Genomic DNA, 14,700 nt, shown 5'->3' on the forward strand with positions numbered 1-14,700 from the left:
ATGACTCAAAATGCTTATGAAATTCCATTTCAAACTCACTAGAGTTATGATGCACAAAGATAATGGATGGTTTCCTCTAGAAATGTTTACTTTTCTATTAGGTATTGGTAGAACTAGTAACATTAGTTAAGTCAAGTCTATTTAAATGGTTTCAAATGGGGGCCAGTGAGACAAATTGAGTGATCAGGATTCACAAGGCTAATGTGATTGAGATTGAAAGGCTAATGTGATTGAGATTGAAATTCTTGGTGATCCATGTGAGTCCCTTCCCTCTATTCTCGTGGGCCCATTTGATTTTCTCCATGTGAGATAATTTAGGAATTTGATTTAATTGCTTTTATTGATTTAGTTTAGCATATGCACCCATTGGATGGGGTAGAATTAAGATTAAATGTTCTAAGTTGACTACATCATTAATCAAAATCAATTTCATAATTACTTAATTCTTTTGATTTGTTATAATCCAATTTACTTTCATACTTAATATCTGTTTTTTTCATCACAATGATTTTATTTAAATTGATTTGATCCCTTCGATTTTTATTTCCCAATTTTAGGGTGCCTACAATTGGAACCCCAATTCACCACCGCGCTAGGCACAAAGAACCGGAAAAGATGCTTACCTGCAAATTGTCACTTGATTAAATCAGAAAAATTTCAAGAACATAGCACTGCTTTCTTTTCAGGCAAGGAGCTAAAACACACTACAATTACTTTGACACCCGTATACTTGCAAAAGAACTCAATTTTGTGTGCATTCATTAGTTAAGGACAAATAATTTTTAGAAGTTGCTAACCAAACACAACTCAGCATCTCTAGTGATATGAATTTTTTTGACATAGGCCTTTCTTTCCTTTCACAGCATCCACCTAAAGAAACAATAGGCTCTGCCTTAGATGTAGTATCTGTCCCAACCTGTACCTCTGCTGTCTACCCCGCCTTAATATATGAGGAAAGTTGCTGCACAGGCAGAGATACACTATAGTTCCCACCCACTTAATGGCATCCGCCTGGGTGGATCATGTAAATGGCTTTTCACAATATCTAGCAATAATGATTACATCAATAAAAAATAAGGCACTGCTATATATCTCCTATGTAAACCATGTCTCACATGAATGTTTTATAGAATGTTCGTAAGCCTGAGTATGCTTGCACCTATACTGGATTTTGAATGGCAGATAGCACTTACCGCACCATTCATCATTGCAAGCTACCAGTAACATCCAAATTAAAGTGCTATCTATCAAACCCACTTTCAAAAAAATACATATATATTTCACTTTTATTTATTAAAGTAAAACACAAAAAATCTTGACCTAAAAACTACCATTATAACCTCCCTGTTATAATCTAAGAATGCACTAGCAATTTCTTATGCATTAATCTCTCAGTGATCAAGTCTAGAACAGAAGTTTTTGTTGACAAAAAATTGATATTATCTCTAAAAGAAACGGGAGTTCAAATCAAGTAGTAACCTTTTACAGAGTTCTTTAACTAAGTATAAACATGAAGTGAAATTACAAGTGACCATAGAATATAACTTAGCCAAGACATTTCTCAGAAACTAGCACGGTATACTTGGATATATATGACATATCCATGGTTGTCATAACTTTACCATCAATTTCTTTTTAATCAAATGCAAAAAGCAACTAATATAGGAACATTACTCAAGACTAATTATATTTGCATTTTCAAATGCATAAAACAACTGCACTAACCAAGTTCACTCCACAGGATTTACATCATTTGCATGTGCCATTTGCAAGAGCAAACAGAAGTCTGAAACACTTGAATTACCTTTTCCTCTTAACACTTTTTGTCCCAGAAGTCAACTTTTCCTTTTCAGCATGAGATTTAGTTTGGTTTGCCCTTGATCGATTTCCTCTTGATGCCTCTTTGTTTTTTATGTCTAATTGTATCTCCACTCCTGGTGTTACAGATTGCCAAAAGGAATATCAATATTGACTAAGTCAAGGTCCTAAAATACCTATTGATATCAGATATTCCTAAGAATTCCTTATTAGACGACACGAGAAACAAACATGTAAGAAACCTACTGAGCATGCTTTGCCATTATTTCCCAAAAGGATGTACAAGTGCAAAACATACACTGTAAGAAGTATTAATAAGTCAGCACAATACCTTTTGGTTTGTTTTCTTGAAGGCTCAAGTGTAGACCTCCGTTATTGTGGGCTAAAACATCTGTAAAATTAAACCATTAGTGCAGGAAACCAAACGTTGGTAATCAGATGGAAGAAACAAAACAAGAAAAAGTAAGCAGATCCAGTAATTAATATGATTATAACTCATAAATATAGTAGGCAGTTACCTGAGACTTCTTCATCAACAGGGTCTTCCTCCTCTGCATAAGAAATCAAGTTTGATTTATTAGAGAAAATTATTTAATTATTTTCACACTACTTTTCGATATGCAATTACTTCTATTCATGCTACCATATTTACTACAATTTGGACCTCAAAATTTCACCTTCAACATTATCACTGCTCTGTAAAACAAAATCGTCTTCAACTTCTGTCAAAAGAGAAGCAACTCTTTTTGACTTTGGTGTCTTCTTTTGACCAGGAATGAGAACAGACGGCAGTAGATCAGCTGCCCGAACACGATGACACTGCTCGTGTTGTTTATATGCTTTTGTCAAAGCTGATTTAACTGCAGGAGGTACCCCATCATAAGGATTGGGACGACCCTGCCATGCACAGCATTAACATAAAATAAAATTATGATTGAGAATATGCATGTCCCCAGAAAAATGGAATTGTTAAATTTCTTACATCTCCCAGTAGAATTTAATAGCCATACCTGGAATTTGCATAAATCTACTATTGTCTCTACATCTTCTTGATTCATAGAGTACTCATCCATGAACTTTACAACAGTCTGAACTCCTTCCTCCTGAAATTGTAAAATGGAAAACATGGTAAGCCATCAGCAGATGCCAACCATTTTTTTTAAATTTAAAAAAAATTACTTTCCATCCAACAAAAGAAAACAGGAAGAAAATAAATCACTGCAAACAATGAGAAGTTCACCTTAGACAATGTCTGCAGAGGGTTGGTCAATTTCAACATGAAAACTGGCAAGTAGTCCAACCGTAAAGCTTCTCTGCATAAGAAGCCAAATATTAGGAGGGCCACTTAATAATTTTTAAAATTTAGATAACTAGATGGCAGAGACCAAGAAGCCTCAACCAGGAAAGGCAATTCTGCATGTTTGGACATGTTATTTCTCTAAAAGGAGAACTCTAGAAGACTCTGAGGAAGATCTTCAAACTAGAAACAGATACAAACTAGAAACTGGAGACCTGAACCCATTCAAACTAGAAACTGGGATATACATATCTGATAATATATGTAAGCTATACTATCAGGTATAAAGAGTGGAATCATTCTACTGTATTTGCTTTGTATTGCAGTTTCATTGTTATTCAATCTAAATAATTCGTATCTATATTGTCCCCAATATGCCAATGATATGTCGTCAATTAAAAGAATGCAATGTTATTAGCCTACAATGTCTAAATTGAGATTAACAAAAGAAAGAATTCCATGTGGTATCCATATTTGTCTATTCAACTTGTAATTATTTCATTAAGATATCCTTCTACGGACAGAGAATGTTGAGAGTTGTTTAAAACTCTCAATATTGGTGGTTTAGACTTGGTGCTTTCTATCTATTCAGTCTAGATTGTGGGCCTTAAGAGAGGTCATATGAATCTATTATTGAGAACTATGTAAGTTATTTCCCCCAACCCCCTTCCCACCCCCACTCTCCTTAGTCTATGAAGAGTTGGAGACTTATGAAGCTCACATGTTTCAACACAATTTATATTCAACTTGACACTGAGCCATTCAGACCAAAAGAAAGTCCGCTGAAATTTCAATTAGAACATTCCATGTAAAACTGGTAGGAGGCTACTACACATTTAAAGATCTGAATCCACAACATTACTCAATATCTTAGACTGAGTCCCTTAGTTGCCAATTCGGGATATGAATCCGATTAGCACGTGAATCGGATTCGTGATTTTTAATTTTTTCCATTATGATTCATGAGTGTGTGTGTGTGTGTGTGTGTATATATATATTCAAAGTTTGGCCTGTGGTCCTTGGGGATTCATGATGGATTTGTGTCAGATTTGTCTGGATTCGTCTGGATCTGGACAGATCCACAGTCCAAAACAAGGATCCTGTCCGGATCTGGATGAATCCGGATCCATATCCGATCCGAATCCAAATCCGATTCCGGCCTCCCGGGCATGAATTCGGTAACTAGGACCTTAGCAAATAAACTCTATGACATGAAATTTACATTCAACTTGACACCAAGCCATTCAGACCAAAAGGAAATAATCTACTGAAATTTCAATTAGTACATGCATGTAAAACTGGTAGAAGGTTACTACATATTTAAAGGTTTAATTCCACAACACTACTCAATATCTTAGCTAATGAACTCTGCGACACAAGCTGATTTTTTATTTTATAAGCAGAATTGATCATATCAGCCTGACCTTTCAATAATTGTAACTTTATCAAGCCTTGCCTAGCCAAAAATTGTCTGAAATCATCATCCCATGTCTTTTCGTACAACCAATAATCATGCACAAAGCCTACAAGGTCCACATATACAGCTCAAATAGACACCAGTTTCTTGAAAGCGTTTTGAAAGTATCAAAATGCAGTTTCTTCAATCTTAACGAGTAAGATAAATACTTCCAGGACTTTGACGGACGACAGGTTCTCCTCATGAAAAATGCAAGGTGCTCATTTTGAAGCGAACACTCAAAATGTGCCTTGTGGTTGTTTGCAGGGAAAATACCAACTTGTGTTTCTAAACAGAACAGTAGATTCACAATAATATTTTTAGAAAACAAATCATAGCTTTGGTAATTCAGATTCAGTCTATTAGATGTAACATCAATATTTCTGCACATACTATAGTCAGATTTACAGGACATACTTTTTACAGTACACTTGAATCAATAGGAGGACTGAAAATACTTATTTAAGGTGACTGCAGGCAATGCTTTACTTCAGTTCATGAGCTTAATATATTAAAGGAGATCACAGCACATATATTCAGAGTCTTTACAACAGTTTGATACTCATTCATGCTAATGCTTGCAGACAAGTAGTTAAACAACAGGCTAACACATGGACAGCTAAATACATACGAATTGATCATAACTTTATAACTAATTCATACTCTGATGTCCAAATTAAGCATACTTATGAAATTCTGGAGGCTCAGACGACTGCCCTCTTCACACTTTGCAACATCTTCCCAGTTGACTGCTTGCAACAGACACAGCCCAGGTCTGCAAACATCCCTTACATTGACATGGTCCCTATATGGCAATATAACCAGGCACCTTTCATCTATTATTGGCATGGTGTGATGGTTAAGTTGTGGTAGTGTTGCTCTTGCCATCAAGGTTCAAACCACACTGCCAGTGTTATTGTGGAATGCTTATATTGGGGATGAAGTCCCCCATTTGTGACCTCACTGGTTCATAGCTCTGGCTCAAAAAGTGTTTGCCCCAAAAACAAAAAGATATAGGCACCTTTGGATGGCACCATCCAACAATTTTCCTCCAACTGCAGCCTAGCAATTCCTCCATTCCTGCGAACTCCTTTGCTGATTGGCATTGGCTCCTCACAGGCCCCTGAGATGGGCATCTCAGATGACCAACAAATATTAATGTAGCAGGGATTTCCTCCCGCTATCATGTTCCTGTAATGTCCCCTTTATTTGGACATATTAATTAAATAATTAGAAGTGTAAGTTGTTGAAGAGTTGAATTTAATAAAATCACCTTATTATTATTGCCCTAAGTTCAAATTGAATTAAAAGAGGGAGCAATTATAAAACCAATGAAAAAAGAAGATCAAGAGCGAAAGCAAAAGGAAAACCAATAGTCTCTGCAGTGGACTATAAAAGAACAGTGAAAGGTTCATTCAACATATGCTACATTTTGTTATCATTCTCTTGGAGAGCAAAATAGCATCTGGCTTTTATTTCAGAAATTTAAGGATTGGACAAAAACCCCATGTTGGTTGGAGGTATCATTCAGGTATCTCATGTTGCAGGACAAATTGTTTTAAATTTGTAAATTCTCTATTGAAGACAAATTTCCCAGCCTCGAAGTTTATTGCTCATTTGTGGAGATTTGGCATTTATTCAAAAACTTATTTGTATAGTTGACAAGGTGAATGTTATGATTTAATAATGAAAAGGAATTGATGATTATATTATTGTCTTGATAGGCGTATAAATATTGATGGCAATACAATGTATGAGTTTAATAAAGTTATTGGAGCCCAATAAAATATTCATCTTCTTGGCGTGACATTGGTTAAGTTTCATGGTTAATTCTTAATTGATGAGTGAAGCATTTCTTGGCCTCTATATTCAAGTATTTTATCAGAGCAAATATTGGCGTGGGATGATGATGTGATTCTTTTAATGTGGCTCTTCATCTCCCAGCCACAAACAATTCCAAATCCTTTCTCTAAACATTATCATGGAGTTCCTGGGAGTTTCAGTAGTGTGAAGAATATTTCATCTGCATCAATTTAATTATTTAAGAATAAGAACCTAAAATCATGGAAACTGAGAATTCACAGGTAGTCACTCCTTGTGCAGTCCTTGGAGATTAATGCGCACTCATTTCCGAGCTCTGAGTTCCCTCTATTTCTTGGCACAAGTTCTCTTGTTAGTGATGGCATTAGCAACATTGCTCTAGCACTAACCTATGGGTTTATGGTACGATGATATCTCTGCAAATCGGCCACACTCATTGTAGCTATTCATCACATTATTATTCTAGCATAGTGGGAGATTCTTGGATCATACACATTCAAACTGGATTTGCAATAAAGAACAAGGGTAATTATTCTAGCACAGTAGGAGATTCTTGGATCATACACATTCAAACTGAATTTACAATAAAGAACAAAGAAATATCTGCAATCTAGCATTGATCAAAGGAAGGTCGCTTTCATGTCTCTAGCTCGTAATCACATTGCCTTACGTGAGGGCTTCGCTCAACACTGTGTGGAGTCTACATGATTAGCAAGGAGGAGAAATTACACTGCTGCACCAAAATAAGAGTGGCTTGACATTCTGGCCCATCACTCTGTCAAAGCTGTAAAATTCTGCACTCAAGACTGATAAGTTTCTCACTTCTACAAGCTGCATATATTTGTAAATCATTCTGATAGTGAGATTAAATGCTAAAAATTCTGATATAAATTTGTAGTCAATCTATAGCTAGTCAGACTGATGGCTTAGTTTTCGATTTTGCAGCAGATGTATGGAAATTTAACATATTACAGAGGAGGTCTGGTTATCGGTAAAGCTACAATATCATTATTTGATCACGTCCCATAAATTTAGGCTCTTTGGAGTTAGAACCATGACTAATTACCCCTGCAATATAATTTTGTGTTCATCAGAAAACACTGTGATCAGTAAGCAAGCGAACTGTTTGATAAAATCCCTTGGTGGAAAAGGAAAATTTTGAGGTAAAATCGCAAGGACTTTTACAGTGAAAGGACTGCAAAACTTTTAGTGGAAAAAAGTGATAAGACATTACAGTGCCCCTCGATCTGTATCTAAGAGAATGATTTGCATTCATTTAATGCAGAGACAAATAGAAACTTCTTTGATGCCTGGAACAATCAAACACAGTACTATACATACACCCTATGCTAAGTCAGCCACAAAGCTAAACCGGCACAATGAAACAGGTTGGCCTATAAGGTGATTTCATTGAAATTGATAATAATCGACATTTATTCATAATTCAACTAATTAATTATATAATATTTTATTTTCTTATTTAATCGTTGGGCTGGTTGATCCAGACAGAAATCGGGAACATTGAATTGCAAATTTTAGTAACCTCGGTATGTAGAATTCCTGATGTGTTTAATGGCTAATTGGATCCTAGCCATGCAGGTAAAATAACAAATCATTAAAATTATGTTGATGGTTCAGTCTACCTGGCCTGAAAGGCATTGTTTTAACTTTGTAGCCAGTAGAAGTCCTAAAAAACTACCATTTTATATTGCAATCCAAATGCTTTACTTTTCACACCCACCTTGTATAAGTTCAACTACTCTTTTTTAGTTAAAACATTTGATAAATCGCAAAGCCATTAAAGATGTGTCGTGCAAATAACACACCATTATAACTGTGTAGATGGTTCAGTCTTGTAAGCTTGTAAGGTATTATTTTATGTTTGTAACTAGCACATATCATATTATATACATAGAACAGTCCCATTAATAACTGCATTTAGGAGAAACGAATACCAAAATCAAATGTTGACCTTTGATTGTTTAATTGCATTTCTAACATTTCATAAATTAATCCATTTTACTGTTGAACATGACTACAGGAGAAACAAATTCAGAATCGAAATTAGATGTTTATTTGGATAATACTGTCTTTCATTTGAACATTTTTAGACTGTTACAAGTAAAACTAGACCAAATAGAAATAAGCAAATCTTCTGTATCAAAAGATTTAGTTACTGCTAGGTAAATCAAGTTCTGTTCTAGAAAACCCATTAAGAACTAGGAAAGTGAATAAATATGAAAAGAATGAGAAGACAAAAAAGTATAGAATCTATTGAATCTAAATGGGAACTTTCAAAAAATCAAGACTACTTCAAAAGCTAACAATCAAAGCTGCAAATTTAGATCGAACTTGAAAAAAAGCTCAGCAATTTAGTATCTTGACAGTATAAAACCACCCATGTATAAAACAATGTATAAATAATTAATTTGAAATTGAAAACCATATTTAGTATATGGTAGACTATGTGATAAGAGGTTGATTTATTAGTCACGAAACAAACCTGGTTGGCTCACAGATACGTGATGCAAGAACATGAACATGTACACCCTCCAACAGTCTATAGTTCTTGCCCCAAGTTGAATTTTTGCCTAACCACCCTCCAAATCTATTAAAATTGCGTTCTCCCTGCCAAAAAATGCACAAACCCCAAAACTATATGATGCAAAAATACAGATGATATGAACAAAATGTCTTAAAGGAAAAGGAATTATACATTTGAAATATTTTTTGGAATCTACAATAATATATTTTAAGAATAACTCTGAGAGATTATACAAATATTCCTACAAAATTTGCACATTCCATCCCAAAAAAGACATTTCACAGAAACACACCTATTATTTATGAAATGTGTTGAAGAAATCAGAATTTGTACATTGAAACATTTTACAGGAACACTGACAACTTACAATTCTTCAGACAAAAATAAATTAGTGTAGGTTGATTTCTGCACACAAGAGTTTATGGGTTGCAATTTTTAACAGTATCTCATCAAGACACTAATATATGTTTATAAAGTACTTTAGTTTTCTAAGCTGATTCCATATAACTACTTATTCCATTATCTAGGGATTTATGTATAAGAAGCATTCACAAGTCAATATTATCAAGGATTCAGTTTTGTTGCACTCATTTACATATTTGATCAGGTATTCATCTTAAACATTTTATCAATAGAGATATCAAAGCAGCAATAAAACCCAATGTTGTCTACTCAGGCCTGTGATATTATAAAGTATACGGAGTTATGGAGTGGCCAATCTGTGGCATGCATGACAACTGCTTATCTATAACGAGTTACTGACAGATAAGTTTTGAATCTTGAAATTTTATTGGTCTAAAGTACATGTCGGATCAATGGTTTCAAACTTTCATCTACTATCATTGTTATTAGATTAGAGGTTATCTGTGAATCATGCAAGATATTGTAATCAGTTCAGGTACCAGAATGAAAACTTTGGAATCATTCCTTCCATGAGCTTTATTTTCAAGATGTGAACCTGGCCCAAAAATATTCTAACAACGCATATTGAATATGTAGTATTTCTCCAAACTTAAGGGATGGGGAGACAAGGTGACACATCTTACAGGACAACAAAATTATGATTTATATAGATTTTTTAATACTACTGCAAATTTAAATACTTTTCATATTTCTGCCATTGTTTGTTCAGATCGCTAAAAAATATTTGGTGATATTTTGACTGTTGCCCCAAAGAAGAGAAAAAAATCAAAAAGTTGCTGCAATCTTAACAACCAATCTTCCAGAATGATTGATAAGATTTGATGCCACTTTAACTGTTACATTTTTCGTCACTGAGTTATCCAATCAATAGAAGATATATGATGAGACAACTCAAGTTTTCTCCATTAAAGCTGCAGTTTGAAACTGAGCCAGCTCTACAAAGTTTTGATCGGTAACCACCTCTACAAAGTTTTATCTCCCTTCTGATGTCTCAATTTAGCCCAAAAGTATAAACAAAAGTTGAACTATTAGATGATGGAGTTATACTTCTGACAGCCTTTCCTCCCATATCATTGTTGGGAAAGATCCACAACCAAATCTGTTCCAATCTTTCCTGATTTTGTTTTTGTTTTTGAAATTGTCTTTGACCAGCAAATAATAATTTTTTTTTTAAATTGTTTTCTTGAGTTTTCTGTTTTTGCAGTGTTTTGAATTTTTTTGTTTTCTGCAAGATTTTTTTGAGAATATTAAATGAAGAAAATTGGTAATAAGAAAACAAATAGACATACACAATGCAAACAGGGGACAATCTGAATGTTTGGTATTCAAACAAATGGCTGATGTACATACCCCAAACTGAATGTTTGGGTCTGATACAAGTTTGGGACAGCAAATACAACATTTTCCTGCTCCACCTCAATTTCACAAGTCAGCCTCAAATTCTGATATGAAGTTTCCAGCCAATAAAATAGTGCCGATCAGCTCTAAAATCCCCAAGAAACACCACATGCCACTTAGGGTTTGACCTCATTGACTCCAAATGGTATGGCAGGCTGAAATAATGCAAATTAAGTGTATAGTGACATTAGAAAGGTTTCATCTTCTGATGCCCGCTTCTGATATCCTCTGATAAGATGCTGATCATTGTGGTGGATGAATTGTTCCCGCAATCTAGTTAACCCCAACTCAAACATTTTGCACTGAATCACAATGGGTGTACAGAATTACTTGGAGAAGGATGGTTGAAACAAGGGTGGTGTACGGAGTGCTTGGGCCATACGGATGGATGTTTGGAGGTTGTACGACAACTATATGAGGGCTGTACGTGGTGAGAAGAGAAGCAATTTTTATCCATACGGTGGATTGTAGATGGTCGTATGGTCGCAAGGATGCAACTATACGGTGGAAGGAGGATGGTGTGCGGTAGTGGTGGAGTTATACTCGTACAGTGCTGAGATGGCCGTACAATTTACTATGGAGGGTTGTACGGTGCTGAGATGGCCGTACGGTGAGTGACTAGAGGGAGCAAGGAAGGTGCAGGGGCTGATGGAAGATGTGAATGAGGTCGTATGGTGACAAAACAAAAGTTATACAATGGAAGACACAAGTCGTACAATGGAGTACTAAAGGATATGGATGGACAGATGGAGGAGGGTCGTACGGTCAAGGAATGAGTAGTACGGGAAACGAAAGGAGGCCACACTGTTAGATATCTGGGTCTAATACGGAATGCAATCTTGCTCATACACCCAACACAATAGATTTTGATGAAATCCACACTAGATACTTGAATGCGAACAATAGTTGTTGAAAGATGATGCTCTGATGTGCCAAATCCGAGCAAAGTATTACAGGGGATAGAATAGGGTGAGGGTTGAATCCCACCGAAACCGAACAAACCAAATAGGGAAGATCTTTCACTTCCGAAATGGCGAATTACAAAGAATCCCAACAGGAATTCGTAGTACACAGAAATAATCCAAAATTCCATACCTAAAGACTACCTCTAAGCTGTGCTTAAATACCCGTCGGGGAAAACTTTCCGAGGGTGTACAAAGATAGTCAACGACGACACAAACTATGGAAACAAAAATAAGAATGGGTCCGAGATACATAAAGTCAATCGGCTCGTTACAATAGTTTGATAAATGATTTATTTTATAATGGGCACATTACAGTCCTCCCATCCCAAATTTTGCTTGTCCTCAAGCAAATGTAATGTCGGGTGCTGGAGAATGTGCTCACCTTCCCACGTTGCATTGTCCAATGGCAAGTGTTTCCAACGCACCAGATACTCCTTCATCGTGCGGTTCCGCAGAGTTTTCTCATGTACTTCGATGATCTTGGCTGGTTCCAATATGAGTTTTCCTTCTTCATTGAGAGGTGGAAGGTTTGTGACAACCGTGACGTTCTGCCCTACAGCCTTCTTCAAGCATGAAACATGGAAAACGTTATGAATACGGCTTCCCTCTAGAAGTTCCAGTTCGCGCGCGACTCCACCAACGCAACGAACTACGTGATAGGGGCCATAAAATTGCGGCTTCAATTTTTCCTTTCCTTTTTCCTTCAATGAAGATTATCAGTATGGTTGGAGCCGGAGATAGACCAAATCCCCTACTTCAAAACTCCTCTCTACTCTATGTCTATCGGTGTACATCTTTTGTTGATTTCGTGCCTGCTAGAGGTTTTCCTTCAAGCATCTCAGTATGTCCTGTCCCTCCTGAAGCCAGTCCCTCCTTCGAGCCACTTGTTCACAATCTTTGTTTGTCTGTCTGTCAGACAATGGTGATGGAGCCTAAAAATTCAAAGTTTTAGGAATCCATTTGAGCATATTTTATGACTAGAAGTATGAAGACACACAAATGTTTCCAAGATGTTTCCAAGCTTCGTATTAATACAAGCCTTCATGTAGCAACAGGTCTATTACTAATTGTTTCATGATCATATAATGAATTGTCATGGCATTATTGTACCTATAAGAAGGTTCCACAGGTCTCCTTGACTAATAATGAAGGAGTGAATAGAACACACGAACTGAACCGGCATAGAGTATAGCAGATGGGCATTATTAAGCTCTTCATGATTTTAATCTTTGTTACCTCCAATCTAGTCCACCTAATAGCTATGTAGATTATAGTGATCTCTGCTTCAGAAATTTGTACACTAACAACATATCAACAATCCACAAATCTGATATATTTAATACAGATATACATGAAAATGAAATGTTCTCAGGGCAAATATATGCAGTAATTAAAAGATACAATGGAATTACTGAGACAGTATTGATAAGATAAAGGCAGTGTCAAAACAATATAAAGTTATTATCAAGATGCCATTGGAATTCTCCAAATACTGCACAAATATGTTTGTAAAGTACAGAATTAATCTTCAATCCCATAATGTTATTCATTTTTCCAAAGAGATTTGGTAGCCTGGTTTGAACTCAGAGTTTTGAGAAGGAATGAGCCCATAGCCACAAGTTCTGATATATGAACTAGTTAGTTTGGCACAGAATGCTATTGAAGGTGGCATTGATTTTGAAGAGAGGACCTAAAGTTACCTGGGGCTTTCCTAAACACTGCTTGCACAAGGTGTTCAAAACTTTGAACTGTGTTCATCAATATCTAATTATTCTTTTGTTCTTTGCTTGCAGACATTGGAGCACCACCATGGAAACGGATAGGAAGAAATCAATGAAACATTTCCAGCATATAAAATGCATACAGCCAGCATTGAAGATGATCTGAAAACCACCGTGAATTGGAGAAGGATAGAAAGGCCCATGTTACTTTGGAAAATCTGTAAGAGTGAAACGAGATCAAGACCACAAGGATAAGGTCAATGAAGAGCATGGACGGGTGGGTTACCATCAAAGCAGAGAGAATACATGAGAAACAAGGACTTGTATGAGATTTCTGGAACCTTCGTCGCACTTTTGAACATCAACCAGACTCCAAACGTGGTCATATTGAGGACACGTTGGACTATTTGTGGACGCAAATGATGAAACTGATTCTTAGGTGCTATGCCAGTCAAGACAGGAAGGTGTCTAAATAGCAGAAGGAAGAAGAATAAGTTATATGATTCAGATTCATATCTCCAAGTGAATTAGTTTCTGCCACATCACTGTTTATGTGACAGCAAGTAAGCCAGTAAATGAGTGTCGTCAACAATAAAAGCTTCAATTCAAATACACAGAAGCCGAATGTCAGAAAAAGAAGGCAAATACGCCGAGTGCATAAGATATTTTCAACATCTTTATCCGAGTCGGGGAGTGTTGGTTTTAATCCCTTACAATAATACCAAATTATAAATTAGAAGCTCACGCTATGTAAACAAGAATTTAATTATTTGTTTTGAAGCGATGTGTCATTTGGAAATAACCATATGACCCATCGTTCTCTATAAATAGGAGATGAAAATCAAAACTGAGGGGACAATATTCATATTTATATTTAAAAAATTTACCTATCCTATGCTCAATGATATATTTTTATTCTTTTATTGATAAAGAAATGATTTTTTGAACTAAGCTTGTGGATGGTGGGTTATCGAATAAATTCTTGTGCGATTCTTGAGTCGAACTATATTGGGTGGATCATCTGTAAAAGGTGTCTCCAGTACAATTTTATTTCCGGATTAGTATGAAATATTTATTTAATTTGTTTATGTTAGAGTTTTAAATTATTATTAAGTTGTGTCCTTTATAAAAAAAAATTATTAACTTCTATAAATATTTTAATATTCAGATAAGTGGACTAGGTCATTATTGCATTTTAAATTTGATTGACATAAATATTGTGAAATGTTTAATTATTTTTGTATTTATGTCTAGTT

At 35.6% G+C, this 14,700-nt stretch overlaps 1 protein-coding gene across 1 annotated transcript in view; it reads right to left on the reverse strand.

Moving 5' to 3' along the window:
- Nucleotides 1-413: 413 nt before the first annotated feature.
- Nucleotides 414-14,700, reverse strand: part of RFC1 (replication factor C1) — a 128,440-nt gene continuing 114,153 nt past the window's right edge. Inside the window, exons 17-24 of the mRNA XM_089825784.1 lie at nt 8,896-9,020; nt 3,059-3,131; nt 2,829-2,921; nt 2,496-2,715; nt 2,337-2,369; nt 2,150-2,209; nt 1,805-1,934; nt 414-623 (exon numbers count right to left, since the gene is read on the reverse strand). Coding sequence (XP_089681910.1) covers nt 620-623; nt 1,805-1,934; nt 2,150-2,209; nt 2,337-2,369; nt 2,496-2,715; nt 2,829-2,921; nt 3,059-3,131; nt 8,896-9,020 — 738 coding nt within the window. The 3' untranslated portion in view covers nt 414-619. The remainder of the gene's footprint in view (nt 624-1,804; nt 1,935-2,149; nt 2,210-2,336; nt 2,370-2,495; nt 2,716-2,828; nt 2,922-3,058; nt 3,132-8,895; nt 9,021-14,700) is intronic.

This window comes from Cupressus sempervirens, chromosome 4 (assembly GCF_028749045.1).
Source record: "Cupressus sempervirens isolate cs-2001-9-10 chromosome 4, ASM2874904v1, whole genome shotgun sequence".
Taxonomy (NCBI): Eukaryota; Viridiplantae; Streptophyta; class Pinopsida; order Cupressales; family Cupressaceae; genus Cupressus; species Cupressus sempervirens.